We start from the raw sequence: 27,178 nt of genomic DNA on the forward strand, positions 1-27,178 counted from the left end.
ACTTGACTATATAAAATGGAAAGGAAGCCAATAATTGAAGCCTCCAGCCCCCACAAGAACAGAAACTGGCATAGGGACAATTAACAGCAGCCATTCAAGGGATAATTAATTCTAGTTACACTAATCAGAAAGAAATAAAAGGGTCTAGGAAAGGTTTAAAAGTATGACCCCTAAAAACCTCCATAGTCCTTTCCTGTTCATGTTAGATAGGCTGCTGTTGCAACTGTGTTTTACCATGAAAACCCTGTGTCAAAAAACACAGAAGATACTGGAATGCAAAGGCTGACAATGGTGTTATCTGGATGCCCCATAAAAAGTGAGAGCACAAAGGATGGCAATTCTAGTGTAAAGGGGCTAATGTGAAAGTCACCTTAGGAAGATCTTTTCCCACAACAGTTTTCATTTCCCAAAGTTCTTTAGTTTCCGTGGTAACTTGTCTGTTGGATGGATGAACCTTTGGCCTGATCCAGCAGGACTCTTTCTTTCTAGTTTAAGAACCTAAGTAAAGAAAACAAAGACTATTGAGGTTTCTTCGATACTAGGTCCAAAAAAAGCTACAAATTCAGTACAATGATAACTGGTTAAACATAACATAACATGACATAAGAATAGCCTGTTGGATCAGACCAATGGCCTATCTAGTCCAGCATTCTGTTCTCAGAGTGGCCAATCAGATTCCTATGGGAAACTGGGGAGCAGAACATGATCAAAAGGGCTCTCTACCCTCCTGTTGTTTCCAGCAACTGGTATTCAGAAGCCCAGGCTGCTTCCAGCTGTGGAGGTAGAGCATAGCCATCATGACTAGCAGCCATTGACAGCCTCCTCCATCATGAATTTGTCATCCCTCTTTTAAAGCCATCCTGCTTGGCAGCCATCAGTGCCTCTGGGGGGAGTGAGTTCTATAGTTGGACCATGTGCTGCATTTATAGGTACTTTCTATTATCTGTCCTAAATTTTCCAACATTCAGCTTCATTGGATGGCCACAAGTTCTAGTGTTATGAGGGTGAGAAACTTTCTCTAGTGTTTTTCTCCATGCCTTGCATAATTTTATAAATTTCTACCATGTCACCTATTACTTGCTATTTCTCCAAGCTAAAAAGTCTCAAGCGTACAACCTTTCTTCACAGAGGAGTCAGCCCCTTGATTAGTTTAGTTGCCCCTTTCTGAACCTTTGCCATCTCTAAAATATCCTCTAAGAGATGAGGGGATCAGAACTGTACACCAAATAAGGTCACACCATATATTTGCATAACAGCATTATCCCAGTAGTGATATATGGAAGTGAGAGCTGGACCATAAAGAAGGCTGATCGCTGAAGAATTGATGCTTTTGAATTATGGTGCTGGAGGAGACTCTTGAGAGTCCCATGGACTGCAAGAAGATCAAACCTATCCATTCTTAAGGAAATCAGCCCTGAGTGCTCACTGGAAGGACAGATCCTGAAGCTGAAGCTCCAATACTTTGGCCACCTCATGAGAAGAGAAGACTCCCTGGAAAAGACCCTGATGCTGGGAAAGATTGAGGGCACAAGGAGAAGGGGACGACAGAGGACGAGATGGTTGGATAGTGTTCTCGCGGCTACCAGCATGAGTTTGACCAAACTGTGGGAGGCAGTGGAAGACAGGAGTGCCTGGCGTGCTCTGGTCCATGGGGTCATGAAGAGTCGGACACAACTAAACAACAACAACAACAATTATTATATTGACATTTTTATTTTCCTTTCCTTTCCTAATGATGCCTAGAATAGAATTTGGCTTTGTCATGACCACCACACACTGGGTTGACATCTTCATTGAGCTATATACTATGACCCCAAGATCTCACTCCTGGTCCGACACCACCAGTTCAGACCCCATGAGCATGTATGTAAAATTAAGATCTTTTTGCTGCAACATGCATTCACTTTATTCTTGTTTACACTGAATTGCCCTGGAACCCTTGGAATCTCGCACTGTTTGGGGATTGGGGTGGTGTGCAACAGAGTGTGTGTGTGTGTGTGTGTGTGTGTGGACACACACATCTACATCTTTATATCTACATTCTTCTCAATACAAGATAGAAGGTATTTATGATGCAAATCATTGCACCATCTTTAAATATTCATATAGTAATTGTTGAGAAAGCATGAGGTTTATTTTATGCACTTAGCACAATATTTTGTACTATTTCTTAATGTATTAAAAATAAATTTAAAAATGATTTTCGTAAAGTGTAAGATTACCTACCTAGCTCCATTTGTACACCAAGATTTATTGTATTTGACTGTTTTTAATACCACTGTGGCCTGTAGTGCAATTAGAAAAGCTTTTCTATGGATGATGCAAAACTTCAAGGCCACCAAATTCTTCTTCATTTGCATGCTGAAATAGATGACACATTTACCCTTGAGCAGTACTCAAAAAGAAGGATTGCATTTTCATAGCACTCCTCTACCTCAGCTTTGATATAGGCACTAGTCCTGCTGCGAATAAGAGCTTATTGAACCTTTGCTAATGCGAGACGAGATGCAAGGCTTCTGTCCTATAGCTCTTCCTTTCTATTACATAAAAGAGACAGCATCCATTTAGGGGGAGGGCTTTGTTTTTGCTCACTGTTTTCTCTCCCTTAGCCCAGAGATGAGGTGAACAAACAAAGCATCTTTCTTTAATCAACTGGCTAAGTGCCAAACGCCTCCAAAGGTGAAAAAGAGATTGCTTTTACCCTCAGAGTTCTGTATGCTTGTAAAGATTCATTACATAATAGGCTATTCTAAAAAGAAAAGGGGACAGGACAAACCTCTCCTGTGTTTAAACTGCTAGGCCGCAGTTGCATTTTGGCCTTTTGGTGTCTGAATGAGAGTATAATTCCAAGCCTTGCGGTAGTTCCACCTCTACTTGGATGACCATCTTCAGAGGGAGTTTTGTTCAGCCCTGTGTGGGGTTCTGCAGGGTTCGACTTTATCCCCCATGCTGCTTAACAACTACATGAAACTGCTGGCAGGAGTCATCCGGAATTTTGGAGTGCACTGTCAAGAAAACATGTACAGTGGTACCTCGGGTTACAGACGCTTCAGGTTACAGATGCTTCAGGTTACAGACTCTGCTAACCCAGAAATAGTACCTCGGGTTAGGAACTTTGCTTCAGGATGAGAACATAAATTGTGCTCCGGCGGCCCGGCGGCAGCGGGAGAGCCCATTAGCTAAAGTGGTACCTCAGGTTAAGAACAGTTTCACGTTAAGAACAGACCTCCGGAATGAATTAAGTTCTTAACCTGAGGTACCACTGTACATTGATGATACACTGCTCTACCCTTCCTTTACACCTGCAGGTGTGGCACTGGCTGCACTAGACCCATGTCTGGCCTTGATATTGGACTGGATGAGAACAATTCCTTGCCTTGGCAAGGGTGGGAACAGGATCAAAACTAAAGGTGTGATCATGATACATTGCGAGGCTGGCTCCATGAAATTACTCTTAACATTCATATGTCAGGAATGGGAAACCTCTGGCCCGTAGCCCAAATTTCATAATAATATTATTATTATCATCATTATTAAATTAACATATCACCCTTCTACTGGTGATCACAGGGCAGTTTACAATATAAAAACACAAAAAAACTTATACATACACACAAACAAAACAATCTCTCTCTCTCTCTCTCTCTCTCTCACACACACACACACACACACACACACACACACTGCCACACACAATTTGCAAGGGCAAAGATGGTATAATTAGCCAAAGACCTGGGAGGAGAAGAATGGTTTTGCTTGGCACTTAAAGATATGTAACGAAGGCACCAGGCAGATCTCCCTGGGGAATGTTCAGAGGCCGTAATTTGGGCCATAAGCCAGTTTTTCACCAGCCCTACCCATCTGCCCCACATGGGGTGTCCTACCACCTGTGGGGCAGGTAAAGCCATGGCTATAAGGAACAATTGGAAGCCTTTGATTGTGCTTCCTCTGCAAGTGGGGCTTTTAAATTTGGTGCTAAAAGCAAGCACTTCTGGGGTTGCTTCCACCTGGAAACAGGGTGGAAAACTGAGTGTGAGGTGAAATGGAATGGAATATTGTGAAAAAGGCTGGCTGGCTGGCTGGAACACTGGAATATTGGCTGGCATACTGAACGCTTTGGTATGAGTTCCACTTGTTTATCCTATTTCCAGTATCACATCCAAGCAGCACTGAGTTTGGTGCGATAAGCATGCACCCAAAGCTGCCTTAAATGACTTGCACGTGTGTTGTATATTGGCAGCGTTAACTAAGCTATATTGTGTCTGAGGATTCTTGCAGGGAAGCCAGTATATGCACACAGCCTTTTGATTTTGAAAGCACACTTTAGTCTGTGGTTTATACATCTGCAGCAGATGGTTCTGCTTTTAAATATATATACATATTAAACATATACCAGACTGCCTTTAAAAATAAAATAAAATTAGAAGGTCACATCTGTTTATTTTGAAAGAAAATGCTAGCTCATTTTATCAAGAGTTCTTTCCTTGAAAAGCCCAAGCTGCGAGTGAAAGATGCAAGACAGACAGCCTAGTACAGCAAAACATTGCTTTCCGCCCCCTCAAAAGGAAGCTGGTAATTCCTAGACTGATTGTGAGCCAACTCATGCCATATTCGATGTGTGTAACATATTGCAGTGTACATAACCCCTCCTTTACTACGCCGCACTGGCTGGGATACCTGCTGTTCTCAAAAACGTCACGCGGATTCTGTTATAAAGTCCACCACAATAGATCGCCGGGGCATTTGTTTCCATATAGACGCTTGGCAGCAGCTTTGGAGAGAAAGAAAGGCAGACAAGAGGAGACAGATCGGAAAGATGTTCTACTCAGGGCTCCTAACAGACAGAAAGGATGTGGACCTGAGGGAAGCTGCATCTCTCCGACAACAGAGGAGAATGAAGCAGGCAGTGCAGTTTAACCACAAGGACTCGGCTGACCTGCTACCATTAGATGGGCTGAAAAAGCTGGGGACTTCGAAAGACACCGTAAGATGCTGTTTGTGTGTGTGTATATGTATATGTGTGTGTGTAAAAATCTATATCGAGAAAACATAAGATTAAAAGGATGGATTTAAAACATTTTAGTCTGTTGATTCTAGTGGTGTTTTAAAAATGTTTTAAAGATAATTATCTCTGTTGCCTTTGGAAGCCATAGAAAATTAGCATTTTAATTAAGCTGTTGGGGATGCAGAGGGAGGATAAAGACTGAGGAAATGGTGGGGGAAGAGCTTTACATGAGATATGTTTTCTGTTTTTGGTATCAAAAATAGTTTATATTTGGTGGTGCAGCTAGGTAATTCTGAACTCTGGACTTTATGGTCTTATGGGGGGCTTTTAAGATGGAAATGTATAATTAAAAAACATACTTCAAAATGTGGTAATAAGCCACCCCAGCTCATTCTGTTGAGCAGGACCCTGGACTTCTATCCCAAAGTCCTGTCCCTGACATAACGTTTATACAGCCATGCTTGCAAGTGCAATCAAGCATCCTTTGCATTGTGATTTAAAAAAGAAAAGAAAAGATGGCCTTATTCAGCCATATTGATATATAGTCAATTCAATGTATTCTGTACAAATGTTAGATATGTGAATTGGTCAGTTGGTGAGTTGATCATATTAGGCGTAGTTTTGTAATAAGAAAACTGGAGATCAAACACAGGTGATGACTTCCTGAGTTTGTACTTTAACTTCTCTTTATTAAGGTAAATTCTAGTCCTGCTACTTCAACATGGTTCCAGTTGATTTCAGTGAAACTTCCTTCCAGGGAACTGTGTTCAGAACTGCAACTTTGGGGCCTTATTGCTGCATTGCCTGTCTTGTCTTTTGCAGATAGCAGTTTCAGAATGGTACTAAGCAGTAACAGCAGTGTTGGGGAGAGGGTTTTTAAAATTATTCCCTTAGCTTCATGACCTTGATAGAATATTTTTGGGGGGTGGGGGAGGAGTACTGTGGCTGCGTTCCTGATGATGTTCATTTGTTTGGCCCTCAGTCAAGTCTATTGTCTCCCACATAAGGGGAAGCTATATTCCTTTGAGTTCTACAACATACATCTGCAAAGCTTTCTAGCTTTTGAAAATAGAAGCATACATCAGAGACACAAAACAGGATGAAAATCTATTTGAGCAGGAAGTTGTGTCCATTCTGATTTTTATCCCCCCCACCCCGAGTTCTATATGTTGTCTACTCACAACATTTGACGATAAGATGAATATAGTGAATCTTTTTAAAAAACAAAAAAACTTTAACCTTGTATAGTTTTTATGTCACCAGGATTTAGGATTAGATGTGTAACAGTGAAAATGGAAAGTGGCGGTGTTTTGCTTAATATATAGGAGGTGTTTCTAAAAACCATATCAGTCTTTAGCCTCAGAACAAGTACTGGCCAAAACTATGATTTCTGCTCCAATTTAAAACTCTGGGAATTCGCACTCCAGTCCAACCTTCACAACGTATAGTCTGACCACCACAGAGGAGAAAATTGCACCCCATATACTGTCAGTCCATTCCTCAAATCATTTGGGGTAAATACTGCATCAAGGATATGCCATTCCCCCCAAGTTGGACCAGTAGCCATTTGACACAACCCCATTGAAATTAAGTCTTACAATGCACTTGCTAGAGCCCTACACATCAAATCACCCTGTAGTAATCACAATATACTCAGAGGTGAACAACAGTGTTTGAAATATATAACAAGTAAAGGGAGAGGGATGGGGCATTTAGTGCTATACTGTATCTATGGTGTCAGGGAACTGACATCGGAGGAAAGGGAAGTGGTAAGGCTCCCAGAGACTGGGAGAGAGTCAACAGCCAAAGCAGGGACCAGCAGGGGGAGCGCGGGGTCTCTGGAGGAGGGTCTCGGTAATGCTGAGAGAGACGCAGCAGCCCAGGCAGGAAGCAGCAGGGGAGAGAAAGGGGTGAGAGACACTTCGAGCGAAAATAGCGGGGAGGTGTCAGAAGCTACTGCAGGGAGACCCATGCTTCGCCGGAAGCTGCCACGTCGTGAGTCCAGGAGACGCGTTTCCGTTAAGGAACTTCTTTGCTGGAAGCGCTTCCGCAGGCAGCCACTGTCAGACTCTACTAGTGACTAGAGCAGACATGTCTGAGGAGCTCTGTCACACACAGAGGTTTGTGGGGTCGCACAAACTCTGAAGGGGCACAATTTTAAGCACAAGCAGCTAACCATCCCCTGACAGCAGTCTGACAGTCTTTGTACGCTGCCTGTGCGGGAGAAAGCATCATGAGCAACCCAGCTGGAACCGGAGAGGCAGGGGTTGGAGCTGGTCCAAGCTTGGAAGAAAGGTATCAAGCTCTGGAGGTCCAACTTGCGCTGCAGACGGCGAGGCTCGAGGAGAGAAGGGCTCAGGATGCTGACAAAAAGGGGAGAACCACTCAGTTCCCCAGAAAGGTACCAGGATTGGTGCAGAAGTTTGGGGGGGACCCCAAGGATTACCATGCCTTTAGGACTGAGATGCAATATGCTCTGAATGTGCAGTTTGATGAGTTCCCTGATGAGGAATCGCGAGTTGCGTTCGTAATTGGGCATCTTGAGAAGGGGGCGCGAGACTGGGTTCGACCTCTGATGGCAACGCACAATGATATCCTAAAGGACACTATGAAATTCTTTCGTGCAATGGATATCATGTTTTCCAGCGATATGGAGGAAGGGTTGGTACGCAGACAGCTAATGGCTTGCAAGCAGGGAAGCAGATCTGTCCGTGAGTACTGGACTGAATTTACCATGCTGATTCACAGATTGGGGTGGGATTTATCGGCAGCACCCATTCAGATGCTATTTGAAGAAGGTCTTTCTTCAGCTGTGAAAGACGAGCTGGCCAGGAGCCCCAGGGCGGTGTCTATGGATCAGCTGACCAAATCTGCGCTGACCATTGGAGCGCGCCAGGAGGCAAGAGCCTTGGAGAGGCGGGAAGGGAGAGGGGAACGTTGGAAGGAGTTCCGCATTCCAGACATTCCTGAGCCAGCTTTCCCGCCGGCAGAGCCGATGGAAATCGGAACAGCCCGCGTGCGCGCAGTTTCAAAGCCCAGTGAGGGGGCGAAGAAGGAGGGAAAGGGAGCCCGGAAATGCTATCTCTGCCAACAGCCAGGCCACTTTGCCAGAGTCTGCCCCCAGAGGAAGGAATGGCAAGGGATGGTGGGAGCTGTTGAGGGGGAAGAGCAGGGAGAAACGGAGCAGGTAAAAGCCAACGCCTGGTTGCCAGCAGGGCACTGCAGCCAGGCCAAAGAGCAGTGAAAGTGCCCCTTCCCCAAGTGCCAGTGCCAGAAGCTCCTCGACCTGCTCTAGTGCTTGAAGTGTCTCTAGAGCTGCAAAATGGACACCCCCTAAAAATAAAGGCGCTGTTGGACTCAGGCAGCTCCTGCAATTTCATGAGCAAGGAGTTTGCTGCTGAGCACCAGATACAGACTATCCCTTTAAGCAACCCCCTGCAGGTGACCATGATTGATGGCAGGGAACTGTTGGGAGGAGGCGTCAGCTTGCAGACCGTCCCAATGATAATGAGGGTGGCAAGGCACACAGAACTGATAGCGTTTAATGTGGCCACCTTGGGAGGCGCTCCCATTATTTTGGGAATGAGCTGGCTAGCCCTACATGATCCGCTGGTGGGCTGGCATCAAAGAGTGGTTTCCTTCGGTTCAGCACATTGCTTGGAACACTGCAGGGGGGAAAAGGGGTCAGCAGGGGCCCAAGCCACCCTAGCAGGGACGGAAGTGATGGAGAAGGGGAAGGTGCCACCACAGTATGCTGATCTCAGCGACGTGTTCAGCGAGAAGGAAGCGGACCAACTACCCCCGCATAGGCCCTTTGATTGCCAGATCAATTTACTCCCTGGAGCACAGCTTCCTGTAGGCAAGTTGTATGCCATGTCAGACAGGGAGATGCAGGAGTTGCGAGCGTTCATTGACAAGAACCTGAAGAGAGGCTTCATCAGAGAGTCCAAGGCAGCGGGGGGTAGCCCAGTGTTTTTTGTGGATAAAAAAAACACGGACAAGCCGAGGCTGGTATGTGACTTTCGGGCCCTAAATGCAGTGACAGAGCCGGCGGCTTTTCCTATGCCCAGGATTGATGATATTTTGACCAGGGTGCGAAAAGGAAAGATTTTTACAAAGCTGGACCTAAGGGGGGCGTACAACCTGATACGTATAAGGAAAGGGGATGAATGGAAGACCACCATGTTCACCCCTTTGGGGGCATTTGAATACCTCGTTATGCCTTTTGGATTACAAACAGGCTCCGCGTGTTTTCAAGCCTTGATGAACCATGTACTGGGGCCTTTGCTCTACAAGAATTGCGTGGCCTTCTTAGATGACGTGTTGGTGTATTCGGAGAATGAGGAGCAACATGTGAGAGACGTCAGAGAAGTGTTGAGCAGGCTGCAAGCCAACAAATTGTGGGTGAAACTGGAGAAGTGTCAGTTTCATACCAAGGAGGTGGAATTCCTGGGGTACCGCTTGTCAGACAAGGGGTTGGCCATGGACCCCGGCAAGGTTCAAGCGGTGCTGGAATGGAAAACACCCAAGACCAAGAAGGATGTGCAGAGGTTCCTAGGGTTTGGAAACTTTTATCGTAAGTTCATCCGAAACTTCGCCCACCTGACGGCGCCCATCACGGACTGTCTCAGCAGCAAAAAGAAGTTTGTTTGGACGGGGGAGGCGGAGCGAGCGTTTGAGGAACTGAAAAGGGCCTTCGCCTCTGACGAACAACTTCTACATGTGGATTTACAAAAAAAGCTGAGGGTCGAAACAGACGCTTCTGACAGAGCCATAGGGGCGGTGCTTCTTCTGCAGCCGGGGAAGGAGGGGTCAGAGTGGCGACCGTGTGCCTTCTTTTCGCGAAAGCTGAACAAATCTGAGAGAAACTACACGGTGCACGACCGGGAACTTCTTGCGATTTATGAGGCCTTCCGGAGATGGAGGCACCTACTAATTGGTGCACAACAGAAGGTGCAAGTGTGCACGGACCATAAGAATCTAGAGTATTGGAGAACTGCGCGAGTGCTCAACCAAAGGCAGTTGAGATGGGCCCAGGAGTTCTCCAAATTTAACTTTGAGATTTGTTACGTACCAGGCCCGGAGAACGTTAGGGCGGACGCTCTCTCACGCAAACCTGAATATTTGGAGGGAGAGGGTGCACCCGAAGAGACCCATGTTATTCCCGAGGACCGCTGGGTGTGTGGGGCGGCTTTGGTGGGGCAAAGGGAACTGGTAGAGGGAACGGTGCAGGATGAATACGCCCAGGACAAACTCAGGGGTCTCAGGAGGGAGGGAGACAAACCCGGGGGTTTTGAGGAGAGAAACGGGGCGTTGTACTACAAGGGGGCGTTATACATACCTGAAGGGGAATTGAGGGAAAAGGTACTCAAGCAACTGCACGATAGCCCCACAGCAGGGCATTTTGGGCAACACAAAACCATGTGGCTGGTTACCAGGGAATTCTGGTGGCCCAAGGTCAGGGAAGATGTGCGGGAATATGTGAGAGGGTGTGACCGATGTCAACGAGCCAAGGGGGAGAGGCGGGCACCGGCAGGTTTATTAGAACCACTACCCACGCCGGAAAGACCATGGGAGGCAGTGGCAATAGATTTCATGACTGATCTGCCCAGGTCCAAAGGGAAAACAGCCATTATGGTTGTGGTAGACCTGTTAACCAAGATGGCCCACTTTATAGCCTGCTCACATGCGGTCACAGCAGAAGAAACCGCTAAATTGTTTGTGGAAAATGTGTTTAGGTTGCATGGTGCCCCCTTGAGGGTGGTTTCGGACCGAGGGAAACAATTTACTTCCAGGTTCTGGAGGAAGCTCATGAGCTTATTGCACGTAGAGGTGAATTTTTCCACTGCCCGTCATCCAGAAACCAATGGGCAGGCGGAAAGAGCTAATGGTGTCCTCCAGCAATATTTGAGGTGTTATGTGAATGACAGAGAGAATGATTGGGTGGAGAAGCTGGCGTTGGCAGAATTTGCCTATAACAATGCAGAGAACGTGTCCACGGGGATGAGCCCTTTTTTGGCCAATCACGGGTGTCATCCCCGAGCCTTCCCAGGGGGGGAGGGGGAGAACTGGAGCGTTCCGGCCGCAGAACAGTTCGTTGAAGAAATGGAAGCGATCCATCGCCAGCTCCAACTTAATTTAAACAGGGCGAAGGAGGAATATAAGAGGCAGGCAGACAAAACCAGAAGGGAAGGGGAAAGCATTAGGGTGGGGGACCAGGTGTGGCTGTCCACCCAAGGGTTACCATTTAAAGGAGGTTGTAAGAAGTTAAGACCCAAAAGATTGGGCCCATTTGAAGTCACGCAACAGGTCAACCCAGTGGCTTTCAGACTCCGGTTACCGAACCACATGAAGTTGCACCCAGTGTTCCACAGATCATTGCTGTCACCGTATATAGGGGACAGAGAGGGGAGGGTCAATAGGGGACCAGCTATGGAGGAAAAAGAACACAGCTACCATGTAGCGGAGATTCTCGATTCCAGGTGGAGGGGAGAGCAAGTAGAGTATTTGGTAATGTGGGAAGGGGAGCCGGAGTCGGAAAACACCTGGGTCAGGGCAGAGGATGTAGATGACGAGGTTTTGATTGAAACTTTTCATCAGAGATTCCCTAGAAAACCCCAGCCAGTGGCAAGGTTCCGGAGGGAATACTTCGCCACCACCGACGACGAAGAAGAGTTGGAGGGGTTCGCTGATTCCGAGGTGGAGGAGGATTCAGCGAGTCGGAACGAAGACCGATGGAGGGAATTGTTCGAGACGTCTGAAGATGAAGAGGATTCTTTTAGGGGTTTCAGCTCCTCACCGCCCAGAGGAGAAAGTAGGGGCGGGGGAGAGGGGGGCCCTGGAGGGGAGGTGGATGTCAGGGAACTGACATCGGAGGAAAGGGAAGTGGTAAGGCTCCCAGAGACTGGGAGAGAGTCAACAGCCAAAGCAGGGACCAGCAGGGGGAGCGCGGGGTCTCTGGAGGAGGGTCTCGGTAATGCTGAGAGAGACGCAGCAGCCCAGGCAGGAAGCAGCAGGGGAGAGAAAGGGGTGAGAGACACTTCGAGCGAAAATAGCGGGGAGGTGTCAGAAGCTACTGCAGGGAGACCCATGCTTCGCCGGAAGCTGCCACGTCGTGAGTCCAGGAGACGCGTTTCCGTTAAGGAACTTCTTTGCTGGAAGCGCTTCCGCAGACAGCCACTGTCAGACTCTACTAGTGACTAGAGCAGACATGTCTGAGGAGCTCTGTCACACACAGAGGTTTGTGGGGTCGCACAAACTCTGAAGGGGCACAATTTTAAGCACAAGCAGCTAACCATCCCCTGACATATGGCTTTGCATAAAACTCCCTGTACACCCCTAGAGCAGGGGTGGTAAACCAATGGCCTGTAGCTGTATCTAGCATCCAGAAGACATTTTTTGTGCCCCCTCCCTCCAGAGATCCCTTCCCAAATTTTGGTGGTTGAAGATCACCGAATCATAGAATTGTAGAGTTGAAAGGGACCCTAAGGATCATGTAGTCCCAGTCCCTGAAATGCAGGAATCTCAACTAAAGCACCCAACAGATGGCCATCCAACCTCTGCTTAAAACCTCCAGTGAAGGAGAGTCCACCACCTTCCAAGGGAGTCCATACCACTATTGAACAGCTCTTACTGTCAGAAAGTTCTTCCTGATGTTTAGTCAGAATCTCCTACCTTGTAACATAAATCTGTTGGTCCGGGTCCTGCCCTCCAGAGCAAGAGAAAACATTTGGCAGCCCTTTAGATATTTGAAGATGGCTATCCTATCTCCTGTGGGTTAAACCACAGAGCCTAGGACTTGCCGATCAGAAGGTTGGCGGTTTGAATCCCCGCGATGGGGTGAGCTCCCGTTGCTCTGTCCCTGCTCCTGCCAACCTAGCAGTTTGAAAGCACGTCAAAGGGCAAGTAGATAAATAGGTACCGCTCCAGTGGGAAGGTAAATGGCGTTTCCGTGCGCTGCTCTGGTTCACCAGAAGCGGCTTAGTTATGCTGGCCACATGACCCAGAAGCTGTACACCAGCTCCCTTGGCCAATAAAGCGAGATGAGCGCCGCAACCCCCGAGTCGGTCACAACTGGACCTAATGGTCAGGGATCCCTTTACCTTTACTTTATCCTATCTCCTCTTAGTCTCTTTTTTCCAGCCTAAGCATACCCAGCTCCCTTAACCACTCCTCATAACTGTTCCTTGATAATATTGGTCGCCATCCTCTGCACATGTTCCAGCTTGTCAATATCTTTTTAAAATTGTTTTGCCCAGAAATAAACATAGTATGCCAGATGCGGTCTGACCAAGGCAGAATAGAGCAGTACTTTTACTTCTCTTGATTAGGACACTATACTTCTGTTGACCTGGAATACAATATTTCTTGAACTGATGGTTGTGTTGTGCAAGTCCTAAAAATGTGTTCATTGTGTTTTACTCCATGGGTCACCAAACAATTCCCCCAAATTTCTTTATAGAGGGCCCTTCTGCAGTGCTTTACAATCTTTGTGAGCAGCACTTCCTGTACACTGATGGCTTCCAAACAGAGGTGGCTTCTCACCATCATTTTCAAGAGCAGCTGAAGTTATGAAACGATAGAAAGCACAGAGTGCTTCACCTGTTTAGTTGTGAGAGTTCAGAGCCAGAAGGCAGAGAGACAGAGTACAAACTAGAGAGCATGTGGCAGTTTAAAAGGGGAGGAATGCTTATTGCTCCATGAATTTAATAAGGAAGAATAAATGAGCTTAAATAATTTTATATTTAATAGAGCCCACTTTTACACTTTAGCCACATCCACTTGCTTTGTCCATGCCAACATTTACACTTGCCCACTTTGATAAAAAGTACCCAGAAGCTTAGCTATGGGTCAATGTAGTTATTGTCCTGAAAAGTGTTAGCCACCTATACTTTAGAAATTAAGTGTTAACTTTCCTAAAAATGGAAGTCAAACACCTGAGATAACCATCCTCCTGTTTAACGAACATCATTTCGTTTGAAAATGCCCTCCTCCCTCCTCTCCAACCACACACACACACACACACACACACACACACACACACCGTATTGAGTGACTTACTGACATCTACTGAATGAATAGATCAGGGTTTGATGACACAGTGAATCACAACAATAAATTTTGCATGGTTTGTGATGTCACCCCAAGGCTTCAGGTTACACTCAAGTGGCCACAGAGGCCTGCATCAAATATTTGTTTGGAAAGAGAGAGAGAGCGCGAGCGCGAGAGCATGAAGTGTTTGATTACTACTTATTGATCAGCAATGGAATCATTCGTAAGAAGGTACCTTGATAAGCAGAAGAGGAGGGCCAGCGTTAGTGACATTTGCCCACCCCCACTGCTACCACTGACCAGGGATGATATCAAGCCAGGGACAGAAAATGACAGGCTTGGACTGGTGAGAGACACCATGTTTCAGAACCACCTCATTCTAAAACCAGAGCTAGGAAGGACCCTCAGAAGGTGTGCAAAGATTCCTGGTTCAGATTTTGTGTACGGATTAACTCTACGCGGGACCGACGGAGGAATGCCTGAAGCAATAGGGAACTGGCGGGTAATGACACCCACTGTCACCAAAAAGAAGGAGAAGCCAAAGGACTACATAGTCATGAACTATAGAGGAATAAAAGCTGGTCTTTTCACAGCAAAGGAACACTACCTGTATCGCCAACACCATGATGTGCGCCGCAAAGGAGCTGATGGGGATAGGTTCCCAAGGGATCCACCTCGTCTTCCCGATGCCATGACCTATGGGAGGCCCTATCGTCCTTCCACCCCCTTCATAGATGTCTTTCAACATAAGTTTGGGGACCAATGGGTGGAGGAGAACCGAAAAAACTGTGTATATGTTAAAGAAAACAAGCATAAGAAAAGGCGAGGAAAGATATATGATACACGGGCTGTCATGCTGAGGAAATATCAAATGCCAGTAAAGAAAGATCCTCTGTGGATCATGCCACAATTTCGGAAGATTGCTCCCCATCTTAACACCTTTCCAAGTCTAGAGGATCGAGTGAAGGCTTTCAAAGCCAAGGAAATGGAAGCTGCAGTTCGACATGGCCCGCTAGCTCAGGGCATTTATACACATTTGTAGGATTCAGCTTTTATCAATATGCAACCTCTTTGTATGTCTCAAAAGTAACACTTGCTATGCTATGATTAAAAAAAGAAAGGTTGTGATTTGTTCTTGCTACTGACAATACAGTATTAAAATGAAGTTTCCAGCAAGAAGTTGCAATTGGTTCTCTTGTAACAGAACATACTCACTGCCAGTGAGAAAGATGGAATACATGGCTGCCACTGTGCCACCAAAGAACCACATCACAACCTGTGGAAGCTGCATGCTGCCACAATTTAACACAGTGCAATAGCCCACCTGCTACATTAGCAGCGGTTGGCTTCAGTAAATAAAAGTGTGGCAGTGTTATGCAAAACTGTTAACTATAGAAGAGGTCAGAGAAGGGGCAGAGCAGAGACATGACTGGGGATAAATTGTTTAAACATCACAGCACCCTCTATTTTCATGCAAAACTGCTTCTTAATAAATGGGAGTAACCAGGCATATGATTCTATGATTGCAGCTGACATCCAGCACAGTCAGGTATATAGCTCTACTGGCACAAAGAAAACCGCTGTAAAGAATTGTAACGGCACACATCTTTGGAATTAGTGTTTCTGACTGATATAAATCCAATATTGCAATTCTTCAACACAGGTTCTTAATATATAATAATCAATTTATAGGTACACAAATAATGATACTTTCGCCACATATCTATGCCTCCTGATGTAAATTCTGTCCCCCAGTTTTGTCACAGCATTTATTGTGATTTACTGCATCAGAAGGTTTATTTCCTTTATATAAATGAAGCGGTGGTGTTTGCTTTCTCTCCTCCCACCCAGAGCTACCTACTTGCACACATCTCCAAACCACATATAAATAATAATAGGCACATTAAAACAAAAGAGAGAAAACATGTTTAAGGCTAAAGTACATGTGACATTATAATCTACCGGTATTTCTTTTTTAAAAAATGCTTACATTTGTTACTTTTTAAAAAGAAAAAGGGAGTTAGAGGGCTGCAAGCTGAAACATGTTTCCATTCCAGAATGAGTTCTTAAAAGGCCAATGGCAGCCAGGCAGGCGGGATTTCCAGCAAGAAAGAGGTTTGGGCCCCCAAACTAATAATTCCATGTTAGTGGAACATCCGGTCGATTGCAGAAACTCACCTGACTTTCCCTGCCATAATATCACTAACCAGACAGACCTCTCCATCTTTCTTATCAACATTGATTGGCAGCCTTTCTAGGACAGCACTATAATGCTCAGGTCAAATGGGTCTTAGCACAACTGTGAAGCAGAGCTCATGCTTTGTATGCAAAAGTTATTGCCCAGGTTCAGTAACTGGCATCTCCTGTCAAAAACCCTGGAGAATCACCACCAGTCAGTGTTGACAATACTGATCTTGATGAGCCAATTGTCTGGCTCAATATAAGGCAGCTTCACATGTCCCTATGTTGTCATTGCCAGCAGCCACTGGTAGCAATCTGAAGGGCAGGGGGGGGTACCAGTAAAATGTGAGGGGACCATACCCCCTATTTTTTACCTGAACCTATAACAACGGCCTACCCTGTTCTCACAGAGACCCAGTGGCGTAGCGTGGGTTGTCAGCACCCGGGGCAAGGCAAGTAATTTGTGCCCCCTAACCCCCAGATGTTGCGCCCAGTGCGGCCGGCCCCCCCTGCACCCCCCACGCTACGCCACTGCAGAGACCGAACAGGAGGTACTTGGGAGAAGTTATTGCCTGACGCCTATTCCCTTATCCCCATGTAAGAGAAAAATGAAGCACACCTATCTATCATTCAGCTTGATCCCAAGGCAAGGAGCTGCAGCCAAGAATTTGTAGTCTATGCATTCAACAATTCTCGCATGTGGCCTCCCACTTTGGACACATAGAATCATAGAGTTGTAGACTTGGAAGGGACCCCAAGGGCAATCTGGCCCAATCCCTTGCAATGCAGGAATCACAGCAAAAGAATCCCTAACAGATGGCCCTCTAACTTCTGCTTAAAATCCTCCAATGAAGGAGAGTCCACCACCTCCCAAGGTAATCCAATCCAGTGTTGAATAGTCCTTACTATTACACCAGATATTTCTTCCTAATGCTTAATTGGAATCTCCTTTCTTGTGTTTGAATCCATTGGTTCAGATCCTACCCTCTGGAGCAGCAGAAAACAAGCTTGCTCCATCTTCCATGTGACAGTCCTTCAGATATTTGAAGATGGCTATCCTATCACCTCTCAGTCTTTTCATCTTCAGGCTAAACAAACACAGCACCCTCGATCAATCCTCATAAAGCTTGGTTTCCAGACCCTTTATCATCTTGGTCAGCCTCTTTTGCACACGTTCCAGGTTCTCAATATACTTAAATTGTGATACCCAGAACTAGACATTAGCTACCCCTCCCAGTTTAGTGTCATCTACAAATTTGATGTCATCCAAGTAATTTATAAAGATGTTGAATGAACACTGGGCCCAGGACACAACCCTGAAGCACACCACTTATCACTTTTTTCCAGGCTGACAAAAACTGTTGGTGAGCATTCCTCATGTTTTGTCAGTCAACCAGCTACAAATCCACCTAAAAGTAACTCCTTGAAGCCACATTTTGCTAGCTTCTCCACAAGAATATCATGGGGGATTTTATCAAAGCCCTCACTAAAATAAAGAAAAATTACATCCAGAGCCTTTGTCCATGAAAAACACCTAAAGGGAATATTGTACAACTAGTGTAAGATTAAAGCTAGTTAACATAGTGCTAAAAATAAAATCCAGGGTTGTAAAGATCATTTGGGAAGGCCTTTTCTGCATATAAATTCCATGTTTTATAAATTCTGGCTGTTTGGTAGAGGGATACTAGCAGAAATATCAAAGTATAATTTAACTAAAAATTTGAGGCAAAGACAGATGGTCTCACCCCTTAGTTTTTGCCAGGGAAAAAGATCACTTCCTTGGAAACAACCCACTGATGGACTGTATTTCTTCGCCAGATTATTTTATCCACTTCATTTACTGTCCAACCTTCTCCATTCTTATAGTCCGTTCCTGTAGAACATTCAGAATGCATAAACTAATGCATGATATTCCCTTTTTATTTAAAACATCACACATTTTGATAAATTGTATTGCTGTTTTAGATTTGCTATTTCGTTATTTGTTATCAACATGTTTTATGTGCAACATATGTATACATATATAATCTGGAGATTCAGATAATCTGAAGATTCAGATAAAGTGCAAATCTTCCTTCTCAGGAAGCCTCTGTTAGATGATTTTTTACTGCTGCTCTTATATCTTTCTGGTTTTCACTGCCCAGTTTCTTCTTGTTTGCATTCTTTTGCTCATATTTTCTAATTGTATTTCCTATTGAGAGAGCTATTTGTGTGTGTTAGCAGCATTGAACTTTCTGGAAAGATGGGTTATGTCTAGAATAACTAAAAGGTCAAACAAGATAGTGCAGATATGCAAGACAGTATGAAATATTGCTTTAAATGTTACATTACACATACTAATTTTTAGCAATTACTGCCTGTTCATTATGCTGATTGCTAGTTAACTAAAATATCATGTTACTTGTCTATCATGACTCATAATCTAATATATACAGTACATATTGGCTGCTTGCATTTTACTTCCATGGCTTTTTCAGCATTTCCCCCCTGAGGTTTATTTCATTTGCAAGGCTCCAGCTCTCCACCTATATACTTCTGCTATCTATTTCTAGGTCATGCCAAAGTTAATGGTTGCATGACAAGCTACTCTACTGAATTTCAGTCCTCATACAACCTTTAAGGGTCCAGGAACATTGTCCTCTTTTGCATCTTACCAACCTGCACTAAAGTACTCAGGAATAAGTTATATAATTAGGAAAATGCCCATTGTTGTGAAAAAAATGTATACATGGGCTTAGGATGGGGAAGAAATATGGGTCACTTTTAGTGCAAACCTACCTAATTCACACTTCCCAAAACAATATGCAAAACTAGGACAAAGCTTTTCTTTGAAATTCACACTTCTCCGAATGCTGCAATGTTGTTATCCACTCAAAAATATGTCACCAAAAATAGGTGCATTGGGGAAGCCATGCATAAAGATGCAAGCATTGTGTATTTTACCACCTTATGTATCTATGATTCCCCTTCAAGTCCAAAGAACTATAAGCAGAGCTGTGTAAAAGGTTCTCTGCAAAAGCAACTGGAAATATTTCTGAGATATCTCTGCAAAGGACAATGAGAAGGAGAATAGGAATAGGGAACATATGACTATATCCAAATGTTGGGCTCCAACTCCCATCAGCCCCCAGCCAGCATGGCATGGGCCACTCTCTTTCACCAGCTCAGCAGAGGTGATTGTTTGAAATAGATAGAGTGCATTCCTATTGTACAACTAGGGAGTAATGTGTTATAGAGAAATATTATTTATAGCTTTGCCCTCTGTCCTTTCATCGTCTAATGTATATTTGCTGAGTGCTTAGTTTGTTGATGTCTGCAGAAACACAAAAGAATTCCCCAATCTTGCCTTAAGGCGTGTGCAGTCTAGTTCTGTCAAGAGTAACTGCAAGATACCAGTGGTTCTCACAGAAGTGGATAGCAAAGAAAAAGAAGCTGGTGCTGGTAATGCTTCGTGGAATATTTATGTTAGATGCAGACACAAAATGAATCTTGCTAGATAATATAGCTTGAACCAGGAGGGTCCATGGGGAATTTAGGAATAGCAGAAGAGAGAACCACAGCAGGCACAGCCATCCTATAAACTTGTCCTAGTAGCTTAACTGTCATGGTTTCCTCCAAAGAACCTCAAATCTGACAAGGATCCTGAGGGTTCCATTATGGAAATGGTTAGTTACTTCACAGAAATAGAGTTTTCCTTAACTTGGAGAAAGTATGTATTGTATTCAGGCCTGAGGCTTCAATTGGTGGTTTATGTGAATGTGAGGGCTGCCTTGATTCTGGGGCATATGTTTGATTCCACTTCCGAATTCTCCTTCCTATTAACATCTTTAAGTGACGTGAGATGTGAGAGAGACTCCAGTGTGCTTTTTAGTAGTATTCCATACAGTGCTGAGAGAGTAAGTTTGTTTTATTATCACTCTCTGTCATTATGTTGGCTTACCCTTTAAGTATAATTTACTGCTTTATGATGTAGCGGCTCAAGTTCTTTATGTGATCGCTTGTGTCATTTCTTTCTCAATTGTTTCCCTTGTGATGTAATAAGCGTGGCATGCTCACACCCACAACCCTACCCCAGGTGTGAATATTTAAAGGCTTCAAAACAGTGCTATATCACAGATTGCAGAAAGGACAGGGGCATTAAATAGGAATGTGTGTTTTTTATATATAAAAAGTCTGCATCAAGATATTTAAACACTTCTACTTCATGAAGAAAGGACAGAAAGCAGGATAGAGGAAAGTAATAAAAAGCTCGTTAAATTCAAAAGAGTACTCTCTATGATTCTCACAATGATTATTGATGTGTGTTTTTCAGTGTCAAAAGCAGCCTGGTGAATATTTCCTTGTTCCATCTTGTAATTCACAACACCCCCTTAGTTCATTTTACTTTCAGGAAGTGGTGAGTTGCAGTCAATTAGAACATGCACTGCAACATTCATGAGGCTGATTCTGGTTCAAACCACCCAAATCTGCTTAACAACACATTCTTCCACATGAGGGATGTGAAAATTGTTCAATGGGCTGATCGTAAAACTGCATGAAATTGGTTCTTATACGGAGGGCATTTACCACATGATGAAGCGGCCCAATACAGTATTCCCAAAAGTCCCTTCCAGTGCTATGGGGGTGGGGGACAGGAAGAAAGTGCCTTGATTGGGTAGTCAGGTGAAACAGAGGAAAGGGAGCTCCTGCACCTTTCACAGTTGCATAGAAGACTGAATTTCAGCAGGTGCAAGCTGTCATACAAGCTGTATTTGCTCTTCTATGCATCTACTAAAGGTGCATGTCTCTTTTTCTCTCACCCAGCCAGCCAAAATTCAAACTATTAAAAAAATTGTTTATGAAGACAAAATAAGTTATATGAAAACAAAAAGCTCTTCTGAGAGTGGGGGGTTGGTTGGTTGGGTTTTTAAATCTTCACTACCATCATATCAGACAATGTGGTGCTGCAGTTTCAGGAACTGTATGTTCAGCAGCCCACTGCTACATGCACATAGAATTGGATCCCATTAAGTATTCTGTTTTTCATATAAATATAATGAATACAACTTTGGAATCATTACTTCCCATCTGAGAAGCTTATGGCTGCAATCCTATGTGCACTTCCTTGAGATTAAGCACCACTGAACAAAGCGGAACATATTTCCAAGTAAACATGGCTAGACTTGATCTGCACAAGTATGTGAGATTATTTGGAGGATTGCGAGTGCTGCTGCTTTGTTATTCCAATAATATTCATCATCCTATCCTTGGTATATAGCAGAGTATTTTGAAGGAAAAAGTATCAACAGTATCTCCAACCTTCTCTTATTTCCATGGTGATGACACTGTCTGAATGTTGTGACAGCCAACCTGTTTCAGAATCCCTCAGAATTTATGGTAAACTGTACAATGGTGTCATGCATGAGATTAAAAAATAATAATGAAGTTTGTAATGCTAGAGAGTTTTGTATTGTAAAACTCAACAAATAAACATTAAAAGCCACTGGATTGACATGGGCTGATTTACTATAAGAGTTTAAGACAAAATAACACAATCAACAGTGAAGATGAAAGAAGGAGGGAGTAAAAGTGCATAGAATGAGGAACTTCATCCTAAAGAAGGAGAGAGGGAGGAGGATGGGAAGAGAGTCCAAGGAAGAAGGAAGGGATTGGGGAAAGCCCACAGCTACAAAGTCTTGGCACTAAGAGTAATAATTGCTCAATAGTAATTTATTTGGCCAAATCAAATAAACATTGTCTGAACTTTGCATTTAGTCTTTATTTAGAATTATTGCAACCCTTGCATCCCAAGTCCCAAGAAATGGGGAGTCCCAAGGCTGAGAGAATGTTCATCCTGTCATGTACTACCAAGCAGAAAATGGAAATACTAGACCCCCTGATTTTTTATAGTATATCTTCATCCTGGTCTGGCTTTTGCACTCATATTCCCTATTCCAGTACTATGAGACTACTTATGTAGGATGTACAGTATTACAATTAGAGCAGCCTCACTTTTGTTCAGGGAAGCTCTATGTCTTTAACGGCTATGGCTTTTTCCGGTATGGAAATGCAGCAGTTGGAAAGCAACACGATTGGAATTTGAATGTCATGAAGTTGTTAAAGACATCCCTAATAATAAATGCAGTTCAATCCAATGTATGTTTACTCAGAAGCTTCCAGGCTGCAAGTGTCTGCATGCCTTCAGAACTGAGCAAAATATCTTCAGCATCCCAGAGCCAAAGGCAAAATGAAAAACCTGCCCAGGAAGTCCACAGAACTCAACTGAACTTTTTAAATTTTCCACATAAAATCCCAGATATACCTGTGATTGGAGCTGTTCTAATGCAGAGAAAACAGTGAATGGGCACCACAAAACCACATCCTCAAAAATTATTTCCCCAATATCTCCGACATTAGCCTACTGTGTTTGTGCACACATTAAAATAATTGCAACATATTTATGCCACTTACTAAATTTTACATGCTGCTTCGCTCTTTAGAGATAAAGATACTCTCATTTAGAAAATGAGTGATAATGTTTTTTTCCAAATTGCACTCCTGTCCCCTGTATGTGAAATTGTTTTCCTCATCCAAGCAACTAAAGATGGCAAAATGTCCTGAAATATCTTTGAACCACCATTTGTAAATACTGAATGACAACAGAAATTATCCACTCCTTTATAGATTTCAGCCTGCCATTTTCTCCATGCAGAACCTTTGAGATGAGGACTTTGTTGATTGCAAGAAAAAAAAAAGGTATAAAAGGAGAATTCCCTAGATGGCAAGATTTGGGTTTGGGGAAAGTACTCTTCAGTGAGAGAACCCAAGCAGAGTTTTAAAAACACAAAATATGGAGCAAAGTAAAGCGTGGAAATATAGCCAATTAGATCTTTAAAATATGTTCATATGAGCTGCAAAATGCTCCTCTTCCCCAATATAGGAAAATACCACATGTCTGATAAGTTAAAAATTAGGTTACTTACAAACTCTTCAAAGGTCTGGTTCATGTGCTTTTCCATATAGTATTCAGAAAAAGTTGCACAGACAACGAAACTTGACTTAGTTACAGTGGTGAAAGTTCCTTAATTATTGATAGGGGAACTCAAGTGTTGCTTTTAAGAGCCATTCAGCTAAACTGAAGTAACCAGTTTAGACTCTTCACATGCTGAGCTTCTCAGATAGACTAAGGGGAATAAAGTCTTGATTACCTACTCTTTCCCAAGCTGAGCTACACCTGCCAGGACAGCTAACTCTATGGTCTTAACCCCTTCATTCATTAATTAGACTTAACCTTGTTGGTTATAGGAGGCTGGTTAGCCCACAGATTTTAGGCTGAGTCTGACTTTTCAACAACAAAGGGCCACATTTTCTCTTTCTCTCTCTCTCTCTCTGTGTGTGTGTGTGTGTGTGTGTGTTTAGATACAAAAAATACATATTTAATGCTGCCAAAATATTTTTTAAATTGAGTTGCATAACTAATGCATGTATTTAAAGGACAGCATTCTTCAACTGTTTGGTTTCAAACAAACTATATTCCCCCCTGCCCTAATTTTCTTTTTCTTTTTTTAAGCAACCACACAACATCCTCCAGAGACGGTTGATGGAGACAAACATGTCCAGGTTGCGCCACAACCGGGGCAGCTGCTCTCAGAAGAACGAACTCTCACTCCAGACAAATAAACTGAATCAAATGAAACTGGATGGCCCAAAGAAAACAGAGCAAGAAGACCTCATCCTGGTGTGCTGCCAGGTATGCTTCATGGGCCTACATTTGATATTTCAGCCAGTCTTCCACTACAATGAGAATGCTGCACCCAATTCCCTATGTGGCTGAACCCAAATACAGCCAAAGCTTTATGCGGCAGCAATATCTGTGATCACAGCAGCATTTTTAAGAATCCATTGTGACCATGGGGGATCATTCTTAGTAGCTGCATCGGTCGCCACAGTGTGTGGTGGAGTTACATTTCATGTTTGCTGGATAAATGCATGCCTGGAGCCATCATGTGGAGGAAAAAATGCACAGTGTGAACCAAGCCATATGTAAGATAGGCAGATAAAATTGATGAGATTATGAAAAGCATATCCTAGCTGATGGAATACTGAACTTGAATGAGTGTCCACATGTAAAGCTGGAGAATGAATTTCTTCAAGAGTAGAATTAGTAACTGAGAAATCAGCCCTCCACTGGTGATACAAAAAAGGGTTCCACAGATAGATCACAATGGGGGGGGGATGGTGTTTGTTTCCAAAATTCTACACTACAGCACAAATAAAAATGGAAGCTGTCAGTTGATTCTTTCAAATATTCTGTTTTGCCCCAACAGTGCGCTGGGAAGGAACTGCAAGTTGTGGTTGATACTGGATGTCAGAGCAATATCATATCATCTGCATGTCTGGAGCGACTAGGGTAAGGAGTTTGTTTTCTAGACTGTTAGTTAAAAGCATGTAACAGTGTTCATTTGACCTCACTGCTGCACACCAAGATGGACAGGGGGAAGGGAGCAGGTCACTCCTCCAGTGGGAGTGCCAGATCTGCTTCACTAATGCATTTGCACTGTGCTGACTTGGCGAGCACGCTTCTTTACCTTTAAGAGCTGGATGGCAGACACAAATTTCATTGGGGATGCTGTTTCCCACACCAGGAAACTGAGTACTTGTTGAATTTCTATCTGTTGCATAACTTTTAAAGGTAAAGGACTGCCAGACAAAAAGTTGACAATTTTGTTCTAGAGCAGGCATAGGCAAACTCCGGCTCCCCAGATGTTTGGGACTACAATTCCCATCATCCCTGACCACTGGTCCTGTTAGCTAAGGATGATGGGAATTGTAGTCCCAAACATCTGGAGGGCTGGAGTTTGCCTATGCCTGTTCTAGAGTGAGTTCTTATTCAACAGGGAAAGGCTGTAGCTTAGTGGTGGAGATGTTTTACATGCAAAGGATACCTTGAGTCTTAAGAAGGGCAGGAAAGACTCCTGTCTGAAACCCTAAGAACATCAGAAAAACTTCGGTCTATGGTCATATCCAGCAATCAAGTCCAGGATTCATTTCCCACAATGGCCAACTATATGCCTATGAGAGGTTCACCAACATGATGTAAGTGCAATAACACTCTGGGCACCTATTGCCAGCTAGTGCAGACCAGGAGTGCAGAACTTGTGCCATCCCAGATGCCGATGGGAATTGCAGTCCAACAATGTCGGGGTGGTGGTGGCACAGGTTCCCCACTTCTGAACTAGGTGGTAACAATACTGAACTAGATAGATCAAGGAACTAGATGGGCTTGGGATAAGGCAGTTTCCTAGGGTGTTGCAACTTGAAAGTAGGTTTGCCAACTTTTCAAACTGGTTACTGTAACTGTGTTTTTAACAGCAGTGATATGAAAATATTAGCAAGCCAGGAAAGTCGTCTCTATACTTTGAGCTTCACCAAGTCTACCTTCTGCCCACCTTCTGCTTTGAGAATAGCTTTGTGTCTGTGGCTATGGTGCTTTGGATCCCTCTCTACAACTGTGTCCAAAAGAGGGAAAATGTTGTCTGATGTTTGTAGTTGGAATTACTTTTCGGAGTGTATCTCATGTTAAGTTTCTCATAAACATCTTGTTACAGGAATACTGATCAAACAATGGGGGCAGTCAGATGCAAATGAGATTAAAAGCTGTATCTGCGGAAATTCCCTCTTCTATACAACTATTAAAAGTGCAGGAGATCTGCCCTCTATATCACCTGCCTGGCCACTCTAAAACCAATTGCTAGGAGGTTGAGTTGCCTGCTTTTGACTTGGCCCCTGCTAAGGTGCCTTTAACAGCTGTTTGATCTGCAACAAATTAGCAGATGATGATGTGTGTTTCCATCTTGTGAAAAACTTGCTAATTCCTGCTTTTCAAGATGCTATGAAAGAGACAAGAGCAGGTCAGGCCCATTTCTTTTTCTCTGCCAGCTGGCAATCCACTCAGATGCATTGTTTGGTATGTCAGCAGCTAAAATCCATGTTGCTAATTGCAAAGGTGACGATAGATGTCTTTGCTAATTATTTATAGCTGTTAGATTGTATTCCTCCTTTTTAGATATGATATTGTCTATTTTTTCTGATTGTTACGGCCTTTGGCTGCATGACATGATGTTGATTGAATTGATAAAAGGTTTATTCTGTTTTACTGTTAATCTTAACATCCTTCGAATTCAAGTCTTCTACCAGTGCACCAGTCAGAGGTGGGACCACCCTAGTCATTTAAGAAGGCTCCTCCTCTCTTGAATGTCATACCATTTGGTGAATTTTTTCCTTTAAAAAATGAGCAAAGTAGTGTGTTGCAGTGTGGAGTACTCTTGTTCAAGGTTTGGGGCAGCCATCTCCTTGCCCAAGATACTCAATTTTATCCCGCACCTCCCTTGTTCTGCTTCCCATCAAAACAAACACAACATCCTATGGGCCCTGAGCATTGGGCCCTCCCTTAGGCTTTTCTCTTGTTTCTTTTTCTGCTTGATGCCTCTCTTGTGTGTGGATGGTGCTATTTTGGCTAAATAAAGAGCTGTATGCAGATTATTAGTTTGTTATTGGTATAGGATGAGTTCTCTGAAGGTCATGCACTCTTCCTCCTAACTGAGTCTTAATTTGCATATATATTAATTTGCATATATATTAAGTTCAACCCTTGGACTTAAGCTGAGCCATTTTCAGTATCAGTGCCCTATCTTGAAACATGTGAAATACAAATGAAAGAAGTGCCTCTGAGCACATAAGGAGTGTGTAAGCCTTGCCACAAGCCAGCACATGAATGTGGGCCTTTGTCAGAAGAGTTTTTATATTCAGTTGTTGTGACACAGTGGGGAGAGTTGAACTCCAGTCTGCTCTAATTTTTGAAATTATCTTAAAACCTTGTGGGCTCAGACTGTGCAATCTTAACTTGTGCCAGGGAAATTGGAGCCTATATTTCTTGGGAAGGAAGGAAAGGGAACATTGAAT

General features: G+C 43.8%; 1 protein-coding gene, 1 long non-coding RNA gene and 1 pseudogene across 21 annotated transcripts in view; 2 read left to right on the plus strand and 1 right to left on the minus strand.

Annotated features, from left to right (window-relative positions):
* The window catches only part of LOC309516688, a 57,752-nt gene that overhangs the window by 6,325 nt on the left and 24,249 nt on the right, over positions 1-27,178 (minus strand). For 11 of the 17 annotated variants that reach the window (XR_014212970.1, XR_014212971.1, XR_014212972.1 and 8 more), the window contains one exon: positions 371-498. The exons of 2 other annotated variants lie outside the window; for them this stretch is intronic. This is a non-coding gene — a long non-coding RNA (uncharacterized lncRNA). Of the gene's footprint in view, positions 1-370; positions 499-2,226; positions 2,362-19,183; positions 19,283-21,535; positions 21,619-24,685; positions 26,498-27,178 lie in introns of those variants that run through there. 4 more of the 17 variants (XR_014212983.1, XR_014212982.1, XR_014212985.1 and 1 more) reach the window with 4 other exon arrangements.
* The window catches only part of NRIP3 (nuclear receptor interacting protein 3), a 31,653-nt gene continuing 9,240 nt past the window's right edge, over positions 4,766-27,178 (plus strand). For all 3 annotated transcript variants that reach the window (XM_082194842.1, XM_082194843.1, XM_082194841.1), the window contains exons 1-3: positions 4,766-4,984; positions 23,787-23,966; positions 24,544-24,626. In XM_082194842.1, coding sequence (XP_082050968.1) covers positions 4,817-4,984; positions 23,787-23,966; positions 24,544-24,626 — 431 coding nt within the window. In that variant the 5' untranslated portion in view covers positions 4,766-4,816. The remainder of the gene's footprint in view (positions 4,985-23,786; positions 23,967-24,543; positions 24,627-27,178) is intronic.
* Positions 14,158-15,235, plus strand: LOC309516333 (cilia- and flagella-associated protein 77 pseudogene; annotated as a pseudogene). The gene has a single exon. The product of its transcript is annotated as a cilia- and flagella-associated protein 77 pseudogene (transcript).

Source organism: Podarcis vaucheri, assembly GCF_965113315.1.
Source record: "Podarcis vaucheri genome assembly, chromosome: 1".
Classification (NCBI taxonomy): domain Eukaryota; kingdom Metazoa; phylum Chordata; class Lepidosauria; order Squamata; family Lacertidae; genus Podarcis; species Podarcis vaucheri.